Source organism: Lissotriton vulgaris, chromosome 9 (assembly GCF_964263255.1).
Source record: "Lissotriton vulgaris chromosome 9, aLisVul1.2, whole genome shotgun sequence".
Lineage (NCBI taxonomy): Eukaryota > Metazoa > Chordata > Amphibia > Caudata > Salamandridae > Lissotriton > Lissotriton vulgaris.
The window spans coordinates 417,147,431-417,175,385 of record NC_141697.1 but is presented as its reverse complement, the minus strand read 5'-3'; the positions used below and the strand labels follow the sequence as shown (position 1 = coordinate 417,175,385).

Here is a 27,955-nt window from a genome sequence, read left to right as displayed (position 1 = left end):
AGCAAGGTGGATTTCATCCTCCCGATCACCCTTTTGAAGTCCTCCAGATGGATTATATCCAGATGGACCGTTGTCGAGGATTTAAGTATGTTCTCGTAGTTGTCTGTGCTCTGTCCCGCTGGACCGAAGCATACCCAGTCCCAGATTACACTGCCCCGACCACTGCCAAGCAGCTGGTTCGTGAATTCTTCCCACGATACGGCCTGCCTCGTGTCGTGTACTCAGATAACGGTCAGCCATTCTCATCTGCCTTAATGAAAGAAGTTTCTTTATTACTGGGATACCAGTGGAAGTTCCATTGTGTCCGACACCCCGAAGCCGCAGGCCTTGTAGAGAGGCATAACCAGACACTAAAGATCCGCCTTGCCAAAATATGTCAGGAGAAAGGGGTCGACTGGATAGTCGCCCTGCCAGTGGCACTATTCTACATGAGAATGGTCGCCCATTCGAGATCAGGGCTATCTCCGTACGAGGTGGTCTTTGGCAGACCACCGAATATGTGGGGGACGCCCATTCCGAAAAAGATTACTGATGTTGATTGTAATATGTTGACAGATCACCTTGCCTCCTTGATGTCTGCACTCCAATCATGTCGTTCACAGGTTGCCGCAGCCTTCCCTGACAACACTGATGTAAAGCCACACGACGTCCGTCCTGGCGACATTGTGCTAGTTCGCAACTTCGACAGAAAGAGTCCGCTGGAGCCCCGCTGGAAGTCCCCGAAGACCGTTCTTCTCACCACAAGGACGGCCGTGAAAATCGAAGGAAGAAAGGGGTGGGTTCACACGAGTCATGTGAAGAAATTTTTTGGACTGAAACCTGATCGAGACTCGTCCACCCCCACCAAAGACTGTGTCGAGACAAAAGACTTCACAGAATCTGAACGAGAAAAAACTCCCCAAGAAAATTATCGCATGAAACTCCGATCTAGCAAGTCAGACAGTTTAATTGTTTAAGTCCTCCCCTAGGTGAATCGGTTAAATAGTTTCTGACATGTATCCCCTAGATCGAGATAGAGAGAAAGAGAGAGAAGCCAAGAAACGTACATACTGTAAATCACTTCGTAGTCACTGTATAGTGGCACTATTAATAATGTTTATTCTAAGTATTCTAATTATTGTTGCTAGCATCCTATTACCTATCTATTACCCTATTTTCAAGCGTGAACAATCTGCCTATAATATATCTGCTGAACACACTTTCAGTAAGTTACCTCCACATGAACTTTCCTACAGACTTGCGCTGCGCAACAATACATTCATTAGTATGCTACATCATTCCCATCAAACTAACAATGCTACAGACTGCTGGATATGTGGCCGACTCCCTCCCTTCCAGAATTTCAAGGGAGCTCTGCCCCTCTTTCCGTACCCGTTCACTCACAATGGCTCCTGCGGAGCATGGTTTAAAATAATTAATTCCTTAGATCCTGATATTGCTGTTTTCGATGGGGGCTGGGTTTGGGGAAACCTGAACTTAGTCCTGCTTGACGTCTGTTACCCTGATAAGGAGGGACTCCCCATTAGAATAGGAACAGATCTAGAAAATGAAGTGTATGGATTAGGTAATTACACGATTAGCCTTATGATTCTTACTGTTGAATCCGAAGACACGCCAGTTATACCCACTATGTCAGTATTGCCAGTTACTGGTGAATTATGTATCAGGAAGAAAGGTTCAGTACACTTAGGTCATAGTAAATGCACTACTGTGATCGAATTCAGTGATCATGGTAAATCGTCCTTTAAAGCTATTAGTCATTCTTACTTTGTTTGTGGTCATACCGCATACATACGTCTACCTCCAGATTGGGATGGTACCTGTTACATTGCATTCCTTCTGCCACCTGTTTTCCTAGCTCCCCCTGATTACCATAGAAATACCAATCTAGTAAAGAATAGACCCAGAAGAGATATCCCACTTGTCGACTACACAGAAACGGCATGGGAACAGTACACTGATTTTAATAAAGGATTCTTTTTCTTTTTAGGACCTGTTCAGAATAGTAAATTAATACGTAGATTAACTAGAACGCTTGAAGCAGTAGTGAATGAAACTGCCTCCGCCTTAGGTAACTTAACAGAAGAGCAGTCCGCCATGCGGGTTGTTGTCCTTCAGAACCGTCTTGTTATTGACGTCATCTTGGCAGATAGAGGCGGAGCCTGTAAGGTCATCGGGTCAAGTTGCTGTGTTTTCATACCACAAAATGCACCATCTGTATATCAAGCTATTACACGTCTCCATAAAATTGCAAATCAGATACATCAGGATCCAGGCACCTGGACTTGGTCCGGTTGGTTCTGGACAACGTTAACAGCTTGGGGATGGAAGATCCTATCCTTCCTAGGCATTGGCCTAGTCCTAGTATTCAGTTGCTGCCTGTGCCTGCAGTGTGGGCCAGCGATTTGTGGACTGTGTGCCACCTCTTGTATTGAACATTCCAGTTTTTTCTCGAAACGTAAAAGAAAGAAAGAAGAACAAATGATGTTACAAGAACAAACTGATCGATTCATGAGGATCGATATATCATTAAGGGTCCGTAGGGAACAAGGAGGGAATGAGGAAATATAAATTTTATGGTCAAGTTATGTTCCCTAGCGCGTACCCCACCGACTCCATGTACCAGCTTAAAGTGCATGTAACTTCCCTCCTGTGCCAGCTATGAAGACGCAAATACATTTGCGTCCAACGTTAACTTGTCCTCTTTCAGACCCACCCTGAATGGGTTAAATAGTCCGTTCCTAAGTATGCTATGCCAACGTCTTTTTGTAGTGTACTCTACATGTTTTTCCTGCTCTGACAGAGTAGGCCCTGAATTTCTGCCATCGAGCCTCTTTTTCTGGCTTCTGACTATGACAGCCTCAAGCCCAGGCTGCATCTGTACCCGTGAACTCTGACTTACTCCCAGCGCGGCCCCTCGCGCTCAGCTCAGCCTGCTTTCTGCCAAGACTGACTATAACCTTCGAGTTATCTGTCCGCTCCTCGAAAATGCATTCCTGCCTACCAGCTTCAGTAAACATCCTCCCCAGCTGCAGAGCCAAAGGGCCGACCTGTCTCAGTGCAAGTAATTCATAGCCTCTGTTACCATGCTTCCATGGAAGGCCCCGTGCCCCCTACGCTTCTCATGCAGACACTTAGGCGCTTATACACGTATCCACAGTTAGCATAGAATAGCTTCTGCCCTAGAGACTTTTCCGCCCAGATAATATGGTTCCTAAACATCAGATATCAGATATGATAGAAGTACAAGTTGATCTGACATGCCAGACTTCTGTCTCTTTCCGTCAGTGTAAATGTCAAGTCCCCTGCACCCCTCCAAGCACACGTCATGCAGCTGCGCGCGCATCCAAGCTTCCGATTTCTGCTGACATTGCCACATTTCTGCTTGATGCCACCCACCCGCGTCACCTATCAGTGACGTTTTCTAGCATACACCTCCAGTTCACGCCTAGTTCACGCCTCTTGATTACGTACTAGTACCACGTGTATACTGTTATCTTGTCTTCTCTCAGCTGTTACGCCTCCTGCACTATTACTTATGATGTGAATTAAGTATATAAGCTATGTATTGTTAATAAACTGCAGCGCGCTCATCTATCCCTTCTGACACCCCTGTGGTGTTCAGAATCCGATATCTTGGTCACGACCATTCCTTTTTGAGGAATAAAACCCTTAGAAACTCTAACACCACGGACTCTGGTTTTTTCTTTCCGATCTGAGTTATTATTGATTAAGTACTTACCTGCATAGAAATTAAGAGAGTAAATTAATTATTTACGTCAACTCTTTCATCAACATCGCAATCTATCAACGGCCACCAATAATGTAGTCTCAACCGCCTTTTAGTCACAGTAACTCCAAGGTGACCATCATGTGCACAATCTATTAACTTCACCGTAGCTCCATCTCTCATGACAACACCATCCTCAATAGATAAATCTTCAGAGACCTTCCAAAAGGGTTGAATATTAAAAGGTACACTCTTTTCCTTTGGCCAACCGGCCACAATATACTCTTTGACTTTCAAGAGAGTGGCATCAGCATTCTGAGCATCTATCTATTCATACTCACTGCAACACATATTCTCTGCAGCATCTAAAGCAGCTATAAAACAGTCTTCCCTATCTTCTTCTAAATCCAAACGTTCATTATCTATCAAAGGAAGTCTGGAAAGCATGTCTGCAGTTAGATTCTCTTTGCCGGGAATGTGTTTAGTAACAAAGTCATATTGGAGCAGTTTGGTCGTGAGACGCGCAATGCAGTGGCATACTTGATCCGATCACCACTTAAAATGTAAACTAAAGGCTTGTGGTCAGTTTGTATTACGAACTTTCTGTACCAAATATAGGTCCGAAACTTCTCACAAGACCAATAGCAGGATAAAAGTTCCTTTTCGATCACCAAGTAATTTGCCTCGGGATCCCTCAACACTCTAGAGGCATAACTGATGGTAACATCTTTTCCATCTGACCTTTGGGTTAGAACAGCCCCTAAACCATAATTGCTCGCATCAACCGTGATCGTACAACTGACATTAGGGTCATAAGCCTTCAAGGTCTTAGCATTGACCATCTTTGCCTTAACTAGGTCAAATGTCTGTTGACAAACTTCATCCCACACAAAAGCAACACTTGATCTGAGCATGTTAGAAAGTGCCTTCATCTTGCTGGCATAATCTGGAATGAATAGTGAATAAAATTCACATAAGCCCAAAAATGAGCGTAGCTCATCTTTATTCTTAGGTACAGGACAATCAACTACAGCCTTGATTAAACCAGGTCTGGGAGAAACACCATCCCCAGAGACTAAGTGTCCTAGGAACTCCACTTCCCTCTTCCAAAATTCACACTTGCTCTTCTTCACAACAATACCTTTCTCTTCAAACTTTCTGAGAACTGCCTTGAGAGTGTGATCGTGTTGTTCTAAAAACGTGTTAAAAATCAGTACATTGAGGAGAGGAGCTACGTCAGCAAAAAAGATGGCTGCTTAGGCTCCCGGCTCCGACGACCTCCGTATCCCGCCACAATATCCTGTACATTATCCTGAATTTACTCCGAGCCGCTGTGTGCATGAACTGCTCTGCACCCCGATGGTGAAATCCGGAAACTTTTGTCGGCTGACTTGACGAAGTTCAGTTGAGTTGAAGATTGTGGCCTACTCCAGTGGTGAAGCCGGGGCCTCGAGTATTTTCACAGCCGGACTGCAGTGCAACAACATCGGCTGGGAGACCCCGGCTGGGTCCGGTCAATCGGAGTGGAGGCTTTGTTTAAGCCCGAATTTAGTGGCGATCGTTTCTATTGCTCAGCATCGATGGAGGAGTGATTCTGCTTGCTGTTGGCTGCGGGTGGGGGTCCCCGTCCCGCGGACCCGGTACTGGGCCCGACGGAGTTCGGTGGGTCGGGGTCTCTGGCCTGCGTCTTTAACCGAGTGGACCGTGGCTGCGAATAAAGACTGGTCACCCTCCGCATCTGCACGTTCGAGATCCTGTTTGTTCCCCCCCGAGGTGCCAGCTTCACCCCGGGAGGTGATTGTGATTGGTGTCGGGCGTGAGACTAGGGATCGAACGGTGCTTGAGTCATCGCTGAGGTCAATACTTGCAGAAATTTGGGCGTTTCATTCATATGTGGATGTCTTATTGAGCAAGTGGACACGCGCCTATCTGAGATGCTCCTGGTGGGACCGGACCCAGCCTTACTGTCGGAACAGCAATCTGCAGCCGTTCAAACTGCGGCCATTTTGTCTCTGTGCGAGAACCCCGTGAGGAAGCAAGTATTGAAACCATCGGATGGTGCCCTGGAGGACGGTGTTCCCGAGGTTGTGAGTGTATTGCCGAACCTTCCACCACCATTGCCTTCTGAGGTACTGAAAGGCGTCTCCCTCCCGGACACTTTTGTTCGTGACTTTCCATTCATTTTGAGGTCGTCTTTCCCTTTCTTGGTGACTTTACGACTCCTGGGCAAGGTAAATTGGGTCTTTTTATCTAGGAGGGAGAGTTCTCATGCGTCTGAAGTTTTGGTGGACTCACTGCCTATGAGTCGCCATAGATCGATTCTGGATGACTCCCTTCTCCTTTATTACTCCTTTGTGTGCCTCTGGGTCTCGCTGGGGGGGGGGTTCGTGTGCTGGTTCGGAAGGGCCAAGGATAAGCTCAACCAGGTCGGGACGGGTTGGAGTGGCTTTTACGGGTGTTAGACCTACAACTGTTTGATCTAAGAGGCTGGGGGTGTATCACGGTGCCCCCTAATTTCTCCTATAAGTGTTGTCATACTTTGGTCTTTTAGTGATAGGGGGTGTCTGTTTCTGGCGGGGGGACTAAAGGGGCTGGGAGCCCAAACGGATAAGCCCTCCTCCACTCTTTTTCCTACTTTTAGGGTTTTAGTTATTAGGGGCGACAGGCACACTGCTAGTGGGGTTAGGCTGTAGCCATTTGCAGGGGTGCAGGGTGGGGGGCTGGAAAGGGGTTTTTTATTTTGCCTTTTTTATTTTCTATGGCCTTTTTTCTCCCTCTCTTTCTCTTCCTTAAAGGATCAGTATAGCTGACGATTAATTCGGATTTTTATCGTGTACTTATATTTAGTGCTTATGCTTTTATGATATCCTGATTCCCGGGTGGGCAGGCCCTGAGAACTGGCGCTCAACATTGAATGTATATTGTATTGTTGTCTGCACTGATCCATATGTTTTAGCGCCAATGTTCCAATATAGCGGTTATTATGTGCATATCCTGTCTCTTGTCCTGTCCCCCATATTCTTCTGTTTGATTGTATGGCACCTGATCCTTCCTTAAAAATATAAAATGGAACCTCTGTCTCATCCTGGACTCAGTAGTGCATTCTACAACAAGTTTTATCCTGAATAGCTGCCGGACCCCAGGTTTGTCTGCTGATGAGCTGTGTCTTACTTTGATATAGACGGTCTCAATTTGTTTAGCGGCCGGCCCCTGCGGTTGTAGGCCCATGCTTGTATTTTTACTGAATGCAACAATAAAGGTTTAAAAAAAAAAAACAGTACATTGTCTTGAAAAATAACTACACCTTTGACATCCTTAAGCACACTCTGCATAACCCTTTGGCATACCGAGGCTGCCAAAGCCAGCCCAAACGGCATCCTACAAAATTGAAAGGTACCAAACGGAGAATTGAAAGCGGTGTAGTGCCTAGACTCTAGATCCAACACAATTTGGTGGTACGCCGAGGCTAAAACGATTTTTGAAAACCACTGCACATCTCTCAACTCCTCCAATAGATCTCCTATTTTAGGAAGTGGTTGAGCATCCACCTAAATCTCCTTATTGAGACTCCTGAGATTAATGCATAGACGAATCTCTCCATTCCTCTTCCGCGCAACCACCAAGGGACTAAGCCACAAACTAGACTCAATAGGCTCAATTATACCAATTTCCTCCAATCTCTCTAATTCCGCTTTAAGATCAGCTCTTAAACTAAAAGGAGCAGACCTGACCTTGTGTTTCACAGGTACCGCATTGCTCTTCACCTTAATCCTATGTTTGAAACCAGCAATTTCCCCTAGCGAATCAGAGAAGACACCTGGAAACTCTTTCTCGAGACACAGCGGATTAGGCATATCTTGCACAACAAGCACCTGTTCCTTGGCACCAGGCCTCAACACCATGCCAAACAGACCTTGGTGGTACCAACCAAGAATGTTTAGGCCTCGTACGGCTACATAAATTTACCATGTATCTTTCTTCCCTTAAATTCTAAAACATCCTCAATGTAGCCTTCCAAATCAATCTTGCGACCCTCATAAGAGACAGGCGCCCTATCAGGAGGAAACAATTTCCTATCTTCCCAAGACTGTTTGAACACATCCAAAGTGATCATTGTTATCCTAGCTGCAGAATCCACAAGGAGTTTTCAACAGACATCACCAACCAAAATATCCACATAGGGATCCACACATTCAGAAGGATCACCCGACACAACCCCCTCATCCGTAATAGTGACTATCATGTCCTTGAAGTCTTGGACAAGATCGCTTTCAGACACATGTTCATCATCCACTACACAACTAACCTTCTCAGGTCTACTCACATTAGCTTGGCAGACTTTAGCCAAGTGACCAAACTTGCCACACTTATATCATTTAGCATTCTTGCCAGGACAAAAACGTTCGTCCTTAGTGTGTGGAGAATAGCCACACCTGTAGCATAAATTTTTCTTAAAGAAACCCTTCTCATTGACCTTTTCTCTCCTCTAATTACTAGTCTTAAGACACAGAAGAAACAACAGCATTTACACTTTCTTTGTGAACACTCAACGTACTTAATTCTTTTATAGAGGTTTGGGTGAGTTCAAGACTCTTAGCGACTTTTATAATTTCTTCTAACGAGGGATTGCCCATAGTGAGCAGCTTCTGCTGTATGTGTTTATCACTGCAATGAGCAATAAATTGATCTCTCACTAGCTGATCACGAAATTCACCAAACTGGCACTCAGCACACAACTTACGTAAAGCACTTAAATACGAATCAACATCCTCACTTTGAAGTTGTGCTCTCTTAAAAAATTTGTGCGTCAGCACAACTAAACTTGGCTGTACATCAAACTTAATAACAAGTTTCTTTACAGTTTCTTGATATTCATCAAGCATTTCACCTTCCCCAAGAACCAAGTCCGGTAAGTGCTTGTACACTTCCCTCCCTTCAAACCCCAAACAGTTCAGAAGTAAATATTTTTTTCTTTCTGCCCTATATCTTGAAGCGCCAATGGCACCAATGTATGTCTCGAATGCGTCGAACCACTGTCGCCATTGAATTTGTGGGATTCCAGGGCTTTCTAAGAAAGGAGGTGGTTGATTAACAGATTGCATTGTAGAAGTCTAGACCCATACAATACGTTAAACGTGTTCAGAAAAAGAAAATTACAGTACACAGAGTAGCAGATAGCCCAATACACTAATGTTCCAAATGTACACCAGTAGATCAAATTCTTCCAGAAACCGACAAATAGAAACAGAGCACAGTCACTAGAAAGGACATCCAGCTTGTCAAAGAGTATATTATCTCTTACTTCTCAAACAGTGTTGCATTAAGTACTCACACTGGAAAATCGCTGAGTCCTTTTCCGTTTCCTGAGACGATACGCGACCTCTGGACGTCAAGCGCATACCCACAGCGTCATGACAAACAGGGTGACAGGCAACGCGCTGCAATTTGGATGACACGCAGTGCGTCCGCTGAATCCCCCAGCACGTTCTAATGCGTCATCATTTGTAGCAGTCACTCGGCGAGGAAGGACCTTGTAGTTTAACGGACACTGTGTGCTCACAAGAGCTGCTCTGATCCACACATCTGGAAAAAGAGGTAAAACAGCTCCCTCATGTAGATTTGCTCACGCCAGCATATCCTTTTACTTCTCAAACCCACCCCTCGTCCTCCTCACCTTCAATTCTGCTGACCACTGAATCTGCCCTGGGGAAAACCCTTTCCTTGCCGTTCTCAACTGCCGCTGGAGAAGGTAAGAGGGATAGAATTCTTTGATTTATTCCGCAATAGTTAGTTAGGCTGAAAACAACGCACCACTTAGAAATACGCAAATCTTTTAAGGGAACTGCGCAGGAAGAAATCTGTAGCAATGGCTCGAGACACAAGGGGTCCTCGTCGCCAAAAATAACGTGGTGTCCATAAATAACCACGAGAGATAGACTTCATGTAGGTTCTTTAGTTTAATGTAAAGAGAAACGAGCCACCACACCACTCTCTAGTACAGAGGGTTACCAACTGTCCAGCACAGAACTGGAACCCTACCAGCCCCATGACAACAGCGATGTTCCAGAGGGCGAGGCTAACAAGCACATGTAAATACAACAGTACGCAAGCACGCAGAAATTCTGCGAACATGCGGAATTGCTTGTTCTGGCCGTTTGCGATGCTTTTTTCCTGTTCGCGAATGCTGTTTGCGTGCTCGGGGGGAAATATCTCACAAACACGCATTTTGAAAGAGCGAACAACCCAAAAATTCCGCAAAGCAGCGAATTGCGGAATTTTGGGCAATTCCGCGTTCTCCGCGGTACGCGAAATAACCCAAATCCACGAGCAGAACAGAATTTACTGCCCAGGCCTACGCAGCATGACAATGCGACTGGGACATTATGAATAACTTTTAAAGTCTAAATAACCACAAAAAAGCCCATTGCCGCCCCCTCTCCCCCCCCAAAAAAAGAACAGCACATGCAGGGTATGATAGTATAAAGAAACAATCCTACCTGGTCCCAGTCCTGGCTCCTTGCGAAGTGTGCATGGTTTTCTGATGGCAGCACAGCATGACGGGAACTGTGGCTTCACTTTGAGAGTGAAAGCCGCTTTAGATGCCACCGAAGGAAGGGTCATAATCAGTGGCTAAGGGGCGTAGGCCTTTGCTCTTATTTCAGTAACCGTTAGTATTACCAGATACGATTGGCTGCCATGTTTAATTAATAAACGCCTAATGTAAGTTCGTCCTGCCTGCAGACAGTTATGTAAATCACATAGATTACGAGGTCTCAGAGAATGGCAAAGTGGTAAAGTGCTAACAACAGCAAGGTAGATTATATCCATCTCTGTCAAAAGTTTAACCAGAGATGATTGCCCGCAATGTTCTTTAGTAATTAATTGCCTCAAGCACATTCCGTCCTGACTGCAGCCTATTAAATAAAGATTCCTGGGAAATTATATGGTGAGTAGCTCGTAAGGCGGCTTAGTACACTAGTTACGGTGCTAGGGCACTTAGAGCTTCTTTTGACGGCAGACTCAGTGTTGCTCGCTGATGTGTTGTAGAAATAGAACAAGAATGGACACCAAGGCTTAGTAAAGCGAAAGCACTGCATAACAGGACGCAGTGCCGCAGCTCGCTAAAGTAGATGTGGCCTGACAAACGAATGCCTCGCATAACAATAATGGACGCTGCGGCTTAAAAAGCGAAAGCGCCGCTGTGTACTGTAAGAGTACAGAAGTACATAAGTGAAAGCGGCATGAGAGCTGCATCGGAGGACGCTGCACCGCAGTTCGCTAAAGTAGATGCGACATGACAAACGAATGCCTCGCATAACAAAAATAAACGATGCAGCTTAAAAAGCTAAAGCGCCACCGACACATATACATCCAACCGTGTGAGACCGCCAGTACAAAATCCAGACCGTATGGGCGAGGCAGGAAGGAGACAGGGAGGGAACCAAAATGCCTAACACCAAATGAAAAGCAAGCGTTTTATATAAAGTATGACGCACGCCAATGGAAAGCGTAGGCGGAGCTTCCATCCCACTTCCGAAGGAAACCGGACAGAAAATCGACGACAATAGATCTTGCAAGCGAGCAGCGCATGCGCTGCAACGCTAGGCAAGATCTGAAAAGGTGTCTGAACAACCATATTAACATTTCCTTACAAATAATCTTCATCTGACAACTTACCCTTGAAGATTACAAGAAATATAATAGAACCTAAAATGTAACAGGCAAAACCATAGCTAACACTAGTTAGGCAAAGGGCAATAGGCTCCAAACCCCACTTTGAACAACCACCTATACACAACCACTTACACATAGCGCATTCACACAGTTTATATTGAGAGCTGTGAAGACCTTCCTCCTACGAAATACTCCCGCAGAGGCCACGCACACCCTCAAACCACATCACCAACACCATTACGCGCTCCTCCTCAGCATACTTATTACAAATACCAGAGACAAAGAAGATTAGGCAAGGAGGCAGATCTTTTGCATACCAGTTAGTGATAAAATGTAATTTACTTCCCCAAAATCGAAGAAGTGAAACTGATTTTGGCTATTTTTGAGTAACTAGGCGCAGTCTTACGTAGTATCTCTGTAAACTCTGCACCAAGATCCCTCTGGACAATCACACGCCTAATCAAAAACAAATACTAACCAATCATGGAATCCTTAAACCTTCCCCACTGAGAATCTCCTCTGGGAAAAGCTTGTATTTTTCAGGAAAAAGTGTCCCAGCCATCCATCGCCTTAGTGGTCTAGCTCTCTCTCTCCCTCCCTCACAGATCACTTACATTTCATTCCTGATCTTCGATCCCCACTCACATTCTACTGGTTTGCATATGGCAAAATGTTATGTTATGTTATGTTATGTTATGTTATGTGGTTTTTATTAGGCGCGCAAATGCTCCAGCTAAGGAGCGTCTTGGCGCCAGACAAGGCAGCTACACAACACAACTAAATAAAACAGCACAGAACACACAAACTAAGGAAATAAAAATGTTTTTAAGGCGCGACGAAAAGAGAGCACATCGCTCATGGCGCGAATTGCCGGGGGCAAGGAGTTCCACAGAGCAGCGGCCCGCACTCGGAATGAGCGACCACCGGCCCTGCTTCGCTTAAAGCGCGGGACCACAGCCAAATCGAGATCTGACGATCTTAAGGGTCGTGCCGGAATGTAATTGGCCATGAGTGTCGTGAGGATCATTGCAGGGGACCCCTTCAAGATCTTATGGGCGACGCAGAGGACCTTAAACTGAATCCGCTGCGCCACAGGGAGCCAGTGCAATGCTCGAATGGTGCTGGAGGTGGGACAGAATCTAGGAAGACCCACCACCGCTCTCGCAGCAGCATTCTGGATCCGCTGCAGGCGCCCTATCTCAGCTACATTCAGTCCGGCCAACAAAGAGCTAGCATAATCCAATCTAGATAAAACCTATCAAGGAAATCACACATTCCCCCTGAACAAGATCAACAAAACGTTCGCCCTTAAGGAAACATTCTAAAATGTGACATTAAAGCACAGGAAGATGGTCTAACACCATAAATCACATGGTCACCTTAAAGATACAATTACAACTAATTGAAAATAACATGTAACGGTTGCGCTCAAACAAAAATAACTGTGCAGAAATCAAAAGAAGCATAATAGAGACATGTATATACATTACATAATCATCAAAACATTTAGGGGTTTTACTCCCTCTGTTACGTCTCCACAGACCTCCTTGTACATGGCCCCTTTCATTTTGTCCAATCCTCTTATTAGCTTCCCCAGCATTCTTTTCCTGTCACACTTACTCATCACAGTACTAACCCTACTTGAACATAACTCTATTTAGATTCCACACTCATTAGTAATCTGTCTTTACTGCATTTTTTGTACACTTCAGTCACTCTAATGGGTTCTGAAACCTTGAATTCCTATTTAGTGGTTGTAGGACTCTTAATCCGAACCAATTCACCAACTCTCATCACCATTCTTTTAATAGCTTTTTTAACATTATTCCAGGCCTTCCTTTAGCTATTTTTCCCTTCTTCCATTCCAGGTCTGTTCCATTCACGATCATACACTTCTCATTCAGCCACGATGTTGAAACAAGGGAATTAGTCTTCTTTCCTCTAACCAGTTCAAATTGTGTTTTTGTAGTGACAGAATGTGGATTTAACCTATATACCTTGACCCTTCTATCTACTTCCTCTTTTCAACATTTCCCATTCTCCTTGGATAACTGAATGGTCTCCTCACCACCCTATTAAAGCATTCCATAATACCGTTAGCCTTGGGATGGTACAAAGCACATTTTATTTGTTTTATTTCATCCTTCAGAAACGACTCCATCTCTCTTGAAACCAATTGTACACCATTATCCGTCAAAATGGTGGTAGGTAAACCTTCCCTCCTGAACAGCCTTCTTAAGCACTCCGTTCTACTCATTAAAAACCTTTCTGGCACATTGAATACATATCCAAGATCACATCAACTTATACTTGCCTTCTTTCATTGTCAACAGGCCCTAAAATATTCAAAGTAGTGCCACTCGAAGAAGTCCACAGTAACTCTCTGATGACCATGGGTTGAACATGGGGTTTTAAGACGTTAACACTAGCAGAACACCGCCTACAGTCTTTCATAGCTCTTGCCACACAAAGATCCATTCACGGCCACCAATACGATCATCTCAATCTTTCCTTAGTCTTTGACATGACCTGGTGCCCATCATGCTAAATTAATCAACCGTTCCCCGAGGGATGTGGGTGGAACCAACCTGGATCCTCTGTTTAACAGACCCAATTATTCAGCTAATTCATCCTTTAGAAACCAACATTTTCTGCATCCCTCACTACCATCACGCCGCTTCCACCCTTTATTGACACAAGCTAAGACCTCTTGTAGAGCATTACCCTCCTTTACCCCATTTCTGAACTCAGACTCTGAAATTATGCTGCCTTCAATCTCACACATTTAGCTATCCTACTCTTCTTGTTCTAATGCCATCTTCTTCCTGAACGTGCATCCTAGGACTAGGATGGCTTGTCACATTGCACGGAGCCTGGACGAGGAAACATTGCGTAAGTGAGGGGCAAAGCTCAGCGTTTGAGAGGCATAACAAAGGCTGCTGCAAGCCCCTGACGCTACCCGCTCGCTTTAGAAAAAACTTGATGTTTGAACACGCTTGGACTGTAGAATGAACAAGACAGTCCCACAAGGGAGCTATTTAACCCTTGTGCCTCATTGAAACCCACAGGTATCAATGGTCGTTATCTCGCCTTCAAAGTAATATTTACAATGCACTATGCCTTTACTGTTTAAAAGAGTGGAAACTTTCTCAAAACTCACGCACAAAGTTATGTTGGTGGGAGGAAAAACACTGAACAGGCTTAAAATAAACTCTTTCCACTGGGCTTCCACAAGTGCAGTCGGACTTCACACTGACGATAGCCATCAGGCATGGACAAAAGAGGCTAGAAGTGCACTGGGGCACCCAACACCAGAAGCTAGGTGATTTGGAGCCCTTAAACCCAATGACCCTTAAAATCCAATTGGAGGCAAGGGCTCACCTTAATGTGATGTTGAGACACTACTCCACCTGTGAGGTCGCATTGTCGCTCGTCAGCAGTGTAATATACTCTAAAATGATGACAGTGACCAGATGGGAATGATAAAGGCGACCAGATGGGTGCACTGAAGAAGCTTTTATTTTACAGGAGAAAATATCCCAGACATTCAAATGCCTCATTGCTCTAGACCTCTCTCCTCCTCGCAGCTCCTTTCCATTCCAGTCTAGAACTTCACCCCCACCCACATTCCACTGGTTGGCATATGTCAAACCCATTCAAAGATAGCACAAGACGTCTGTCGACAAAAGCACAGAGAGATTTGCAAATCAAATATATCAATATTAACAATTTGACACAAACCTGGGACTCAAAACTCATTAACCGTTGAGACGAGTGAGATTCTGTTTTACTGTTATGGAACCATCTGAAATCAAACAGTGTTGAGACTCGCTTCTAAGGTAATACTGGTCCCCAATGGGCAGGAAGCAGAGCAGGAAGTCAGAAGTTCAACAGAGCAATATACAGTGGCTCTCAAGCAAACCACTGTTTGGCCTAAACCCAATTGCTGTATTTGACTAGTCTTGCATTATATGTCTGCTTCTACCCATACAAATGAATGCAATGACAATACTATAGAATAAGGAATTGACCACAACTAATAACTTTACAATGGTAACTTCTTGAAGCAGTCCAGTTCCTCAAAACAATGAGATGTGAAAAACACACAGTTTCTAAACAGAGGAAAAGGTCTTGAAATGAGGACAAAAGATACTATAACAATAAACAACCACCGGCAACCACATGTACATCAGTGTCTAAATACAATAAGGGCTACCGTTACTCTAGTTTTTACAAAGATTCAAAATAGTAAAAGTACTGTAGTAACTAAATGTTTTTTCTATTACCCATTGGAATGGTATTATTTTTATGAAGCTCAGAAGAAAGAAAGGAAGTTAGCCTTTTTAGAAACCATACTCTTGACCTTCAAGACACAGAGCAGTCAGCAGTAACCACAACACTCAACTCTATCATTGGGATAGCTGGAGACAGAGGCCTATTAGTTTCTAAATGCTTCTTCAATATATGGGCGCCAGTAACATTATATCTATTTAATAAGTGGGTACTACAGTTAGTTGATATCTTCTGGCAGACGAAAATGGGCATCTGCACTAAATATCAAACAAACATGAACTCCAGGACTTGAAGAATAAACTCTGTAGCTTTTAGAACTATGGTGCTCTGTGTAGCCTAAGTGTATGTGTACTGTTAAAGAGAATTTTTTTCTCTCCTGAAATAGAGCTGTATTTGATAAATGAAAAGGGCCCAGAAGTGTGATTATACAAGAGGCAAGTAAAGTAGCAAATTATCACTTTCACTGTTGACTGTTATAAGCAGGACTTGAACTTCACGTGTACATCAACACCTATCTCCTATCATTTATCAAGTGTGAAGTTTAGCCAACTGTAAAACGACTTATCAGCAGAAGAGGATTATTTAACAAGTGCCTGATTTGCGGTCCAGTGCAGCACTCAAATATGAAGCTAGACTAATACAACCATGCACAAACACTATTACTGTACAGGCAGTACAACATTATCAAAAAATAAGGGAAAGTGCCTACTTGCCACCAATGGTCATCATCTCCCTGTGGTTTCTTAGACGTGACACCAGTTCTAAACCAGAGATTGCCTTCATTATCCAGGGTCCAGACTGTCTGCTGATCCCCTAGAGTTATGCACACTGGCTGTAAACCCTGTCTTTCGCTGTTGATGAAAAGAAAGAAAACCAATTATAAATCTTTATCAACGTAAGTCAACACGCAAGCATTTACTTCAACACATCTTTGATTTCTTCCAAAGAAACAGTCGGCACTTGAGTGGTTACCCTGTAATTAGTAATTTTTTATGGAGCAAGTAATGGAAAACACTGCCTGTTGACACGTTTCACCCTCACAGACTTGGTCAAAATATGGTGCTGTCCTTCTCCGGTGTCATTTTATAGTGTGTTACTTACATCTCCCTACTCGTTTACACATATGAACACGTGACTGTATAAACATCATTTATATTTTACAATTTAGTGAAGCATTATTCTTTAGTTTTATGTGTTTCCATTTATTGTTTCGGTCTTTATTTTACTCCTCAAAGTTCATTCTGTGTATGTTTTAATACAGCAAATCTCTTTAAATGTCAATTCTCTCACAAGCTCTTCAGCCTTTAATTCTCTGCCCTGTTGTGTGCTATTAATCAGAACATGCAGTTCATTGTATATATTCAATTATGTGACTTCCCTCTCATTTTTGAACGTTTCACAGTCGTTCTAGTCCTACCTTTTCTTTGGATAATATATTTAGACTAACTGGATGTTTGTCTGATTGGAATGCTTTGTTGCATAATTGAGCAAATCAATTAATCCAACACTACTTATAGAGCATGGCTAATCGGCCCTGGGGGTATTCAGGTGCTGAGGTATCGCAGGTCTTAGTCGAAGAGCAAAGTCTTGAATCCCTTTCTGAAGTATGTGAGTGAGAGTGATGGCCGCAGGTGGAGGGGGATGTCGGCCCGGAACCTGGCGGCGAGGTAGGAGAAGGAACGACATCCGCTGTGGCTTTGGCGAATGCAGGGCACGTGTGACAGTGTGAGGTAGGCGGAGCTCAGTTGTCTGGTGGAAGCTCAGGTGGTGGTTAAGGTATGCTGGACCCCTGTTGTGGAGGACTTTGTAGGTGTGGGTCAGCATCTTGAACTGGCATCTCTTCTGGACGGGGGAGCCAGTGGAGGTTTCAAGGCAGGGGGTGATACGGATCTGTTTGGGGAGGTTGAGGGCGAGTCTGGCTGCTGTATTCGGTATGGTCTGGAGTCTCTTGAGGGATTGGGTGCTGATTCCAGCATAGAGTACATTTCCGTAGTTCAGCCAGCTGGTGATGAGGGTTTGCGTGACCGTTTTACTTGTGCTGATTGGGATCCACCTGAAGTACTTTCGGAGCATGTGGAAGATGTGGAAGCAGGCAGATGAGACAAAAATTGTTATTAAATGTACAGGCAATTCTTCATCATGATTTCAAACTTTTGGGTGTGTTATCTTTAATGCAATGATAGACTGAGATTCTGTTTGACAGCTTTCTCTCCCTATTGCTGCCAAATGGAATCAAAGTCGCATAAATGAGACCTATGGAGAATGAATTGCTGCCACATATATCTCTAAATATAATCTTTTCCACTACATACGGAATGAGTGAGAGCGGCGTAAAAGCATAGGCAAACATCCCTGACAAGTTCATCCATAGTGCATTGCCAATGGATTGGGGGTACGGGAATCTGGTGGTAAAGTTTTGGAATTTCACTTTTTCTGAAGTGGCAAACAGGTCCATGGTCGGTGTTCCCCACTGTTGAAAGCACTTGTGAAGGACTTTGGGATGGAGTTTTCACTTGTGGACTTGTTGGTGTATCCTCCTAGGCAGGTCTGCAAAGTTGTTCTCCACTCCTAGCAAATACTCCACCAACAGGTGAACTTTGTTGCGGATCTTCTGAGCCATTGTAGAGAGCTGGGTGAAGTAGGTTTCCCCCCATTTCTGGATGTAGCACACAGCAGTCAGTCATATTGTCCATCTTTAATATAACCGTCTTGCCCAAAATTAGCTAGAAGAAAGCTCTGAAGGCTAGTACAATGGCTAGCATTGGCAGGTAGCCTATGTGACTCCCCTGGTACTGAGCCTTTCAGGTGCCTTAGACAAAGTGTGGTCCAGGCCGGACAGTGACAGGACCCAAGCCTTCCCCAGTTTCCCCTTAGACAATTACCTGGCAGAGGGGAGCATCTCACCCCGCGACAGATGTGTCTATCATGATGGACACCTGCGGAAGGGTGCCTAGAAAGGCTCTCATGAACAACAGGTGGTTGTTCTTCCACTAAAGCAGAGAAAATGATGAGCCCTGGTTGTCACTACATCCTTGAATGCCTTTAAGCTTGTGCCCATTGCTTCGACTAGCACTCCTGGAGAGGGTGCATATGTAATCTGGTGCCTGGCACAATCATTATGCATGAACCCCCGATCCCGAACAGTTTAATTAATGTTTGTGCATTGATGGGACAGTGTGCGTGTTGGCAAAAGAAGCAGCAGCTGTTGGTATGCCATCACCTACAGTTCCTTGGGGTATTCTTCCTCTGCTACCTTTTTTAACACAGAACCCAGGAAGGGCTTGATTGCCTTCAGTTTAAAGTGCAACTTTTTCTCATTAATGGTGAAACCTAGGCTGTGAAGTAGGAACCCTGCTGACTGAGTGTGTTCTAGGATTTAACGTTTGCTACTACTCTTTATGATCGTACAAGTACACAAAAAAGACATGTATGCCATTTTTTGCTCTGATGCGCTCCTGCTGATGATGGTAGTAAAGAACAACAGGAGTATAACCCATAGACCGGATTGAGATCTGGGTATTTATACGTTTTTCAATAAACAATGTCTCAACCGGATTCAATGAAAAAAGGCAGATACACAGGTATGTACACAACATTACAAGGTAGCAAATAAATGAGAGACTCCCATTTTTTTTCCCAAAAGTGCTCATGGCATCATATATTAAAAAATTTCACAGTTCATACAGGACAGTTAGAACAGCACTGTGGGCATGAAATGCGACGACAACCCAAGGGAGCTTTGTGCATGTAGTGCTCGTGAAAAAGACTGACGGCGCGAGTGACAAGTGGAAACACAGCGTGGCACGCAAGATGACAAAATGAAGAAAATTATATACTAAAACAATGGTTCCTCTTCAATGATTGGAAGACATGTAACTGTTTGTGAACCAAAGTTGAGGGTGCGTCGTGAGTTGCGCTGTATAATCGGTCGACGGCGTTTCGATCCTCTCAAGTTAGGATCATCATCAGGACCGGGTTGCCATTTTTAAAGGTGCTGTTTAAGAGAGGAAAAGGCAGAGTGATGGCCAGGGAGGGGCAAGGAGGAGGTGTGGCTAGGCGGACGGAGCGAAGGCCATTCCGGAAAAGGGCGGTGAAGCAGTGATGCTAAGGCATAGCGGCAAGCAGGTGGGGGCGCTGGAGGGGGCTAGGCTAGTGTCCTGGTGGGTCTACTGGAGGGGATGGATGGGAAGAAGAATAAGAAGTGAGGGAAAATTCTGTGGTACAGCAGGAAGGAGTGTCAGCGAAGGAGGCAAGAAGGGAAGGCAAGCGGGGAGGAGGCAGTGAATGAGCAAGCAGGAACTATAGCAGTGAGTGACAGTGTCAACAGGGGGAAGAGGTGCCAGGTCAGATGAGCAGGAGAGTAAGTGAAGTACCTAGGTTGGACGGTGGGTGGGGTGCCACGGGGGTGGATGGTGATGACAAGGGTGCCAAAAGTAAGTGAGAACGGGGCACACTGTGGCGGCCAGGGATAGAAGAAGAGGAGCTGACGAGAAGTTGAGGAGGCAGCAGAGGAGGCTAGCTGGGACTGTGGTGGTTGCCAGTGTGCCAGAGGCCTGAGGGTTACCAGGGCAAGAAGTTGCGAAGCCGCTGGTTGCATGTGTGGGCCAATCGTGCTGGTGGTGGGCATGAGGGGGGGTTGTGGGGAAGTAGAGACCAAAGGGTAAGGGAGCGGCACAGCGTACTTACATGTTAGGGATGGAGGGAGGAAGACAATGTGGCGCAGAAACGGAGATCAGGTGCTGTACAAGGAGGCGGCTGTAGATGGGATTCGGCAGCCCTGTGGAGGAGGGAGGGGAGGGGAGGGTTAGGGAGGGCTAGCGTTGGGGTGTGGAGGAGTGAAAAACGCGCTGGGGAGGACTCGCGTGGTGGAATACGGAGTGAGCGTAGGAGGAGCACTGGCGCAGGGTCGGATCACCGATCCACTGTGAGGCACACCTGCTGATGATAGGCACACTGTAAACACCCCTGGTGCCGTAGTGACTCCAAAAGGTAACACCCTGAACTGGTTGTGTTTGTCCACTTACCATAAATCGAGGTACAGGTGATGTGCAGGGTGGATCAGGATGTGAAATTACGTGCCTTTCAGCTCCAGAGCTGACAAAGTCACCTTGGTGGAGCAACAGGATCATGCCTTGCATGGTGGCCATGTGAAAATGTTAGGAAAGATTGAACCTGTTCAAAGGTCGGACATCGAGGTTCAGCTTGGCAGAGCCGTACTTTTTGGGCATCAGGAAGTATGGGGAATACACTCCCTTCCTCGGTTATTGGGCAGGTCCTGATTTGATAATGTCATTTGCAAGGAGTGCTTGGTCCTCTTCGTCTAGGAGGTGGGATGTTGCAAGGGATGTGTGGAATGTGAGGCAGTACCCTACTCACACCATGGAGAAGAGCCACTGGTCTGATGTGATAGCCTTCAACTGAGGGAAGAAGTACCTCAGTCTTTTACCCAACAAATGTCAAATGATAGGGCTGGGGAGTCACTCCATTCTAGAGGAGAAGCCTCTGGAGGAGCCACCTCGAACATTTTCACTCTACAGGCCCACACTAGAAACTCTTGGTTTGCTGGAGGCCCTAAAAGTGCTGTTGGTATGGGGGTCTCTGGCTTGAGCCTGCGATTTTCGCATCCCTCCTGTTTTGCTGCCTACATAAGGCAGATCTGGGAACAGGTTGCAGGGCACCCACGGACTTGAGAATGTCAATCTCCTTTTGATTTTCTCAAAAATCTGGTCCACCTGGGGGCCAAAGAGTCTCTTGGCATCAAAAGGGACATTCAATAGGTACTGCTGGACCTACGGTCTAAACCCGGGCACCCTGAGCCAGGCACACATACGGAAGAGGATGCTGATGTTCAAGCCTCTCTCTGCAGTGTTTGCCCCATCCATGGTGCATCTAATGTTGGGGTTAATGATGGCCTTATCTTCAGCAATTAGCTTCTGCCCGCATTTGTGGTGAACGTCTGGAAAGTGCTTCACCAGCTCCTCCATCTCCTTCCAGTGGTAGTAATTGTTTAACTAGAGGGAAGGATCACTGAGTTTGCAATCCGCTAATGGGTGGTTGTGGCTGCCCCACGGGCCACCCACTTCTTTGCTGCATCAATCCACTTGGGTTCTTTATCAAGAGGCGGGCATCCCTGTTGCCTACGTGGACGCCCTCTTCCAGGCAGTGTGCTCTAAAAGCAACTCTGGGGTGATTTAGGTACAAATATAAGCAAGGTCATCGGGGACTGGCCTGTGCTTTTTTTCCACTTTAGGTGTGACCATTCTAGCCTTCACTGGCTTCTTGAAGCTGACCGTAGCCAACCTGAGCACTCCCTTAAGCATTAGAAGGTAATGCACTGTGCGGTCTGTCTTGGACAAGGTCTCAACTAAAACGTCGACCTCGACCTACACTGTATGCGGCTTTGCCTGATGGTGTGAACAGCCTGAAAGCAGTAATTTTGTCAGACAGTGATGGTTTGGCAAGGCAGGGTTCGAGGTAGGGATCATCTTGGTGGCTCGACTACAAAGTCCCCTCAGGGATCATCTCCTTCGCAGGGCCTAAAGGGCTCGTCTTAGCAGTCCTGAGTGTAATAGGGACAGTCGGGATCTGAATCAGTGTCCTTCGGATCAGGGGGAAGGCAGCATAGGGGAAGTAGTGGTGATGGTGGAGGTGTTGCGGGCAAGGGTGGAAATAGTGTGGGCTAATGGTTGAGGCCCAAACTCTGTTGGGAGTGGGTGGCATCAGGGGGTCAAGCCCTAGTTCTTCCTCAAAGCTTAGCTAGCATTTCGTCGAGATGCGCATGACTCCTAGAGCCGGAGATTTGTTAAGAATCCTGCCCGTGTCTGGGTTTCTTTTGTTTTGTATCCAAGACCTCAAACAGCTTCTCAAAGATTAACCCCTCTGTGGTGTCTCACTTCAGCGTTGAGGGGAGCCTTGTCCAAGCCTGATGGTGGAAGAAAACAATCTGAGGTGCAACAAGTCCACTGCTGCATTGTGGACTATGGGTGGAGTAACAACAAGTCTTGTGACTCAGACTTCTTCAAAGAAAAACAAAAACATCTTGACCCAACACTAGGTGCCTAGAGTATGCAGAGCATGTAGATCTACAGCAACATATTCTATGAACATACACACGCATACATTATATATATATATATATATATATATATATATATATATACTCATACATTATATGTACATACATATATATATATATATATATATATATATATATATATATGTACATATATATGTATATATATAAAATATATATATATTCTGAGAAAAAACAAAAGGTTAAAGTAACGTTATAGTTAGAAGGGATTAAGATGTTTTTGTTTTTAAAAAAGTAGGAATTTATAAAAAAACACAAAGGTTAAAGTAACATTATAGTTATATATCTGTGGTTGTTTATCAATGTAAACTAGCCTATCTGTGAAGTATATGATATACGGTTAATGTTGCACATAATCCATGGTTGCTACACCCAAGGGAGTTTTATCTGTGATGGTATTAATGATACTTCCTATTATTCCCAGCTTTTTTGTACTTACTTTCAGGCCTAAGATGCTATACTTGTTAATAGAGCAAAGTGTGCATAAGAAGCTTGGATGAAGTCATCAGTGATATCATCAATTAGATCATTTGAAATGTCATCAGTGATGTTATAACTGATGTCACAAAACATGTCATGAGTGATGTAATAGACGAGGTCAAAAGCAGCGCATGGCAGGGGCCTTCTGCTAACTATAACTGGTGAATTTCTGGGTTTTTTTCTTTTTATCTCAAAACGCTAATGTTTTCACTGACCTATTCACCTACATTTTTTAAGTGAAATTCAAAAGTTTTTAAAAAAACGGATATTTTTATCACACCTAACTATAACATTAACGTTTGCTATTTTCAGTGAATTTTTAGGTTTTTCTTTTTTATATAAAGCAATATTTTATTACCCTACATAAAGTCAGACCCCCACCACCATCCTACAGCCAAAGGCCGTGTGCAGGAGGGGGTTGGTCACTGGGCATAGCCTGCAGCCAAATCCCCAGCGGGCTGCCAACCCAATACTGTGCATCGCTCTTGTCATGCGCAGCATAAGGTTTGTCTTTGGGCCACAGGGACCCAATCCGGAGTAAAATATGAGAAAAAAGGTGAAAGGTGCAGCGCATCCCTTATCCATAACCCTCATTAGGCCCTCGGTACGCCATGCCCCATCGCAATAAATATCTGGCTGGATGAGCAAGCATTGCCTTAAGCTTAATTCAGATAAAACCGTGATAGTGATTTTTGGTAACCTTCAACCTAAATGGGATGACTTATGGTGGCCTATTGAAATGGGCGGACTACCAAAACCGTTATCAAAGGTCAAAAACCTAGGGGTACTGATTGCTAATCAGCTATCGTACTCACATCAAACTAATGCTATTGTTTCTGCGGCCTTTCATTTGATCATGAAACTGAAGAAGGTTCTTACATACATTCCTACCAAGTCTAGGAGGACAGTTGTGACTACCCTTGTGCTATCAAAACGAGACTGCTGCGATGGACTGAATATGCAGAAACAATATCTAAAAAAGCTGCAGATGGTACAAAATGCAGCCGCAACTCCTATTGAAGCGGCTTGAATACGAGTCAGTTACTAAGGAAATTCGGAAACTGGCTTCCTGTAACAAGTATGCTTAGCGTATAAAGCCTTGAATAACATGGGTCCCGCATTCTTATAAATGCATTTTTCATTGGTATCATCCTGGTAGATAGCTACGCTCTACTGACGCTAGGCTCATGATGGCTCCAAGGATTCACACCTCCTGTTGGGGGAGGGGGGAGGGGGGCTGGGGGTTGAACCTTTGGTTAAGGTACAGCCAAACTATGGAATCCGCTCCCAATACATATGAGGTCAGCAAGTTTGCTATCCTCCTTTAGAAAGATTCTTAAAACCTTGCTGTTTCAAAAACAAAATCTTGATCCCCTAGGCATTCTTTTAGTCTCAGCGCCAAGACATCTCCGGGTATTCACTCACTCAATAAGTTAACATAACATAGAACATCTTAAAGGGAAGGAAGGCTGCATGGCCCCCCTCCCTGAGCCTCTTTAGGTCCAAGGAACCCCATCCCCCTGTGCAGTTTTTTTTAATTTAATAGGGGAGGAGGGCCATGTGTCCCTCAACTCCGAGCCTATTATGGTTCTGGAGATCCCATCCTGTATATATTTATTAAAAGGGGAGGGGCCCTCTCCTCTAGTCATTATAGGCCCAGGGAAGCCCACCCCTCTGGCCTAAACTTACAAAAATGTGGAGAGGGCAGTGCCCCCCCCCTTCCTGAGTCTCTTTAGGCCCTGGGGACCCTATCCCCCAGGGTCACTACTTGTCTTAAAGGGGAGGGGGCCAAGCAGCCCTACTCTCTATGCCATTTTCGGCTCCCTGTGACCTCATACCCGGTTGGCGCATTATTGCAAGGTAGGTGGCCTTGTGCCCACCCAGGGCAACCCCCATTCACAACGCTGGTGGGTGAAGAGGGAGCCCCAGGGCCCTCAAAGCCCCAGTCGGTTCCCTGCATGCTGCGGGAGCCAGCACCATTCCTGCCTACAGGGAGCAGCTATTTATACTGCTCCCACCAGGCGGGAACAATCTGTTCATCTGTTTCCCAGCCGCACCACAGCGAGCAGGGAAGCATACCAAAAGTCTGCTTGCAGATGGCAGGAGCATTTTTTAAGCTCTTACCCGCTGGGAGCAGACTCTGTGTTTGTCTCAGCATGGCAGGAGATTCAAAAATGTTCCCACCAAAGGGGAGCTAAAACAGGTTTCGCTGCCCGCGCAGGACAAAAATCACTGTATCCCAGGGGTGGGCATCTCAGGACATAGCTAGTGTGGCGGTCCCGGGCGTAGGGACAGGGGCCACCTTCCCCTTTTGATAATACATCGGCCCAGGTGGGCTCCCCGGGGTCTGTGATGACTCGGAGCAGGGGCCCATGTGACCCCCTCCCCTTTTTTTGGATGATTTTGACCCTGGGGTGGGCTCCACTGGGCCTGTGATGGCTCGGGGAGGTGGACCACCCATCCCCACATCTTATTTTTATTATTTTGGCCCAGTGAGGTGTATTCTCCAGGCACTGTGAGGGCTCAAGGAGAGGGGCAGTGTGGCCTCCACCCCTTATTTGGATGATTTCGGCCTTAGGTGTGTGTACACCAGGGCCTATTAGTGCTGAATGTGGGGCCAGTCACAATTATTATGGAGTCCAGCGTGATTGAAGCAAAATGTGCAGATTTCGTTTCGTTTTTGGCCCCAGGCGGGTCCCTCTGGGTCACCCTCATGGGGGGGGGGGGGGGCAAGGTATCCCTACCTTGCCTCCTGACGTTTCTTTTATTTTTATTTAACCCTTCAGGACAAGGGACTGAGTCCCCAAGTCCTGTAATGGCTGACAGCAACATTTTTCTCCAGCCACTCAGACCAATCAAAGAAAATTCAGCTAATGCTGAACACAGCAATTAACATGTGAAAGCATGTTGCCTACTACATGTGAATGGCACCAGTTGCTCTCTGAGCTACAGAGGCTTTCGGAGAAGTTTTTGATCCAGGACCAGGCTTGGTGGAATATGAAGCATTTATTAGCCTTGCATGTGCCTCTTTGCGCAGCCATCTTACCATGAAAACCTCCCGTTGTCCTTCCATTTGCTGCAACAAAAGATCATCTATTGAATCAACTATTAGCGATCTGGAATGTATTTTCCCGAAGTTCTTGCAGTGCATTGCAACACACAGTGTAATATTTTCATTTATCCTTCCTGCCTTTTTTGGGGCCTGGTCTAGACCTATTGAAGAACCGTTCCTTACAGTACACACAGTGAGTGAGCTTTGGGTCCACCAATTTTAAACACTGGTATTATTTAACCATCCTCTTCCAGCCATTGGTTTGAGACTTTGCCAATCACATCTTGGCTCAGTATTCACCTCTCACCTAGTGCCACTGGCTGCTTGAATGTGTCCTTCTGCTCCTCCCTGTCTTTGCATTGAGGTACGTGTGGGACTACTTTGCAACTATAGCCCTCGCTGTCCACTCCTCAAACTCCCTCCCATACATCTTCCTCTAATGTGCCACCTCTGCATGCGTTAACACATTTTACCCAAACCTGGTGGCATTGACAATGCATTTCTTAATTTGTGAAACCCTGCCTTTGCTTCATTATGTTTTAGGTTTTACTGAACTTTGGAGCTGACTTGTGCAAGGTAAGTTGTGTTTGGCATCTCTCTAAAATAAACTTGAGGCTCTTCACAGCAGTTGAGGCGAGCCAACAGGGGTACTTACTGATGTGCATTAACCTGCCCCTTGGTTCAGACTTCTAGAGCAGTGATTTGTTAACCGTTCTAATGAGAATGCCACCCAGAGAACAAAACAATGGAAACAGTGACAGTGTTTTAATTAAATGGACACCAGCTCTCAGGGAAATGGACTGCACTCACTGTCTCATTCCACAAAGACCACCAAATAGGCCAACAGATGACGATTTTTAATTACATGCAATCTAAAAGTTAACAGACTCCTGTCCCCCTCTGTCGATGACATTTACAAGTTTCTAACAAGGCAAATACCGAGCAGTAGCGGCATTCCCCACCCCCAGCGCCTTGAGACCCTCATGGGTAAGTAGTGCGCTTTATAAATGCTATGATTGATTGATTGACTTAATGAAAGACATCTTAACCTCACTGGAGATGCTTGGTCTCATCTCAACTCTACTATAATGGATGTCTCCATTCACTATTTATGAAATCATAGAGGGGAAGTGCCACGAAACACGTTTTTGTGCACTGATCACAGAATCATCCAGTCATTTTATGTTTTCCAATGTCACTTCTGTCACTTTTCTCCAATCTTAACAACTGTAAATTAACAACCTTCTTTCTCACTATTTGCCATGTCCTGATGCGTAATAGAGGCACTATTACCGGTAATTCACGTGAAGTAATCATGCCAACACGTTCGGGAGGAAGGAATATGGCTCCATGCCTCAGTTGCTCATTCATCTACTTTTTGTTGCATGCTGGGATTTATAGTCCTGTTTAACCTATTATACAAGTCCCACAATTCAAAGGAAAATCCCGGACTGACTGAGTTTCTCACGCATGGAAAAGGGAAACTTGAGAGCTCTGCTAGTTGTTACAGTTGGGAAGGGTGACACATGAACGATGGATGGTTTTGGGATTGTGACACATTCTATGGTTTAAACCAAGTATTTGTAAAGCAATTGGTCTTGCATTTGTGAAAGTTAGAGTTCTTGGTGTTGAA

The 27,955-nt window shown here is 45.2% G+C and overlaps 1 protein-coding gene across 2 annotated transcripts in view; it reads right to left on the bottom strand.

Moving 5' to 3' along the window:
- TECPR2 (tectonin beta-propeller repeat containing 2) overlaps window positions 1-27,955 on the bottom strand; it is a 626,110-nt gene that overhangs the window by 248,285 nt on the left and 349,870 nt on the right. For both annotated transcript variants that reach the window (XM_086937834.1, XM_086937835.1), the window contains exon 14: window positions 16,407-16,548. In XM_086937834.1, the coding sequence (XP_086793960.1) occupies window positions 16,407-16,548 (142 nt within the window). The remainder of the gene's footprint in view (window positions 1-16,406; window positions 16,549-27,955) is intronic.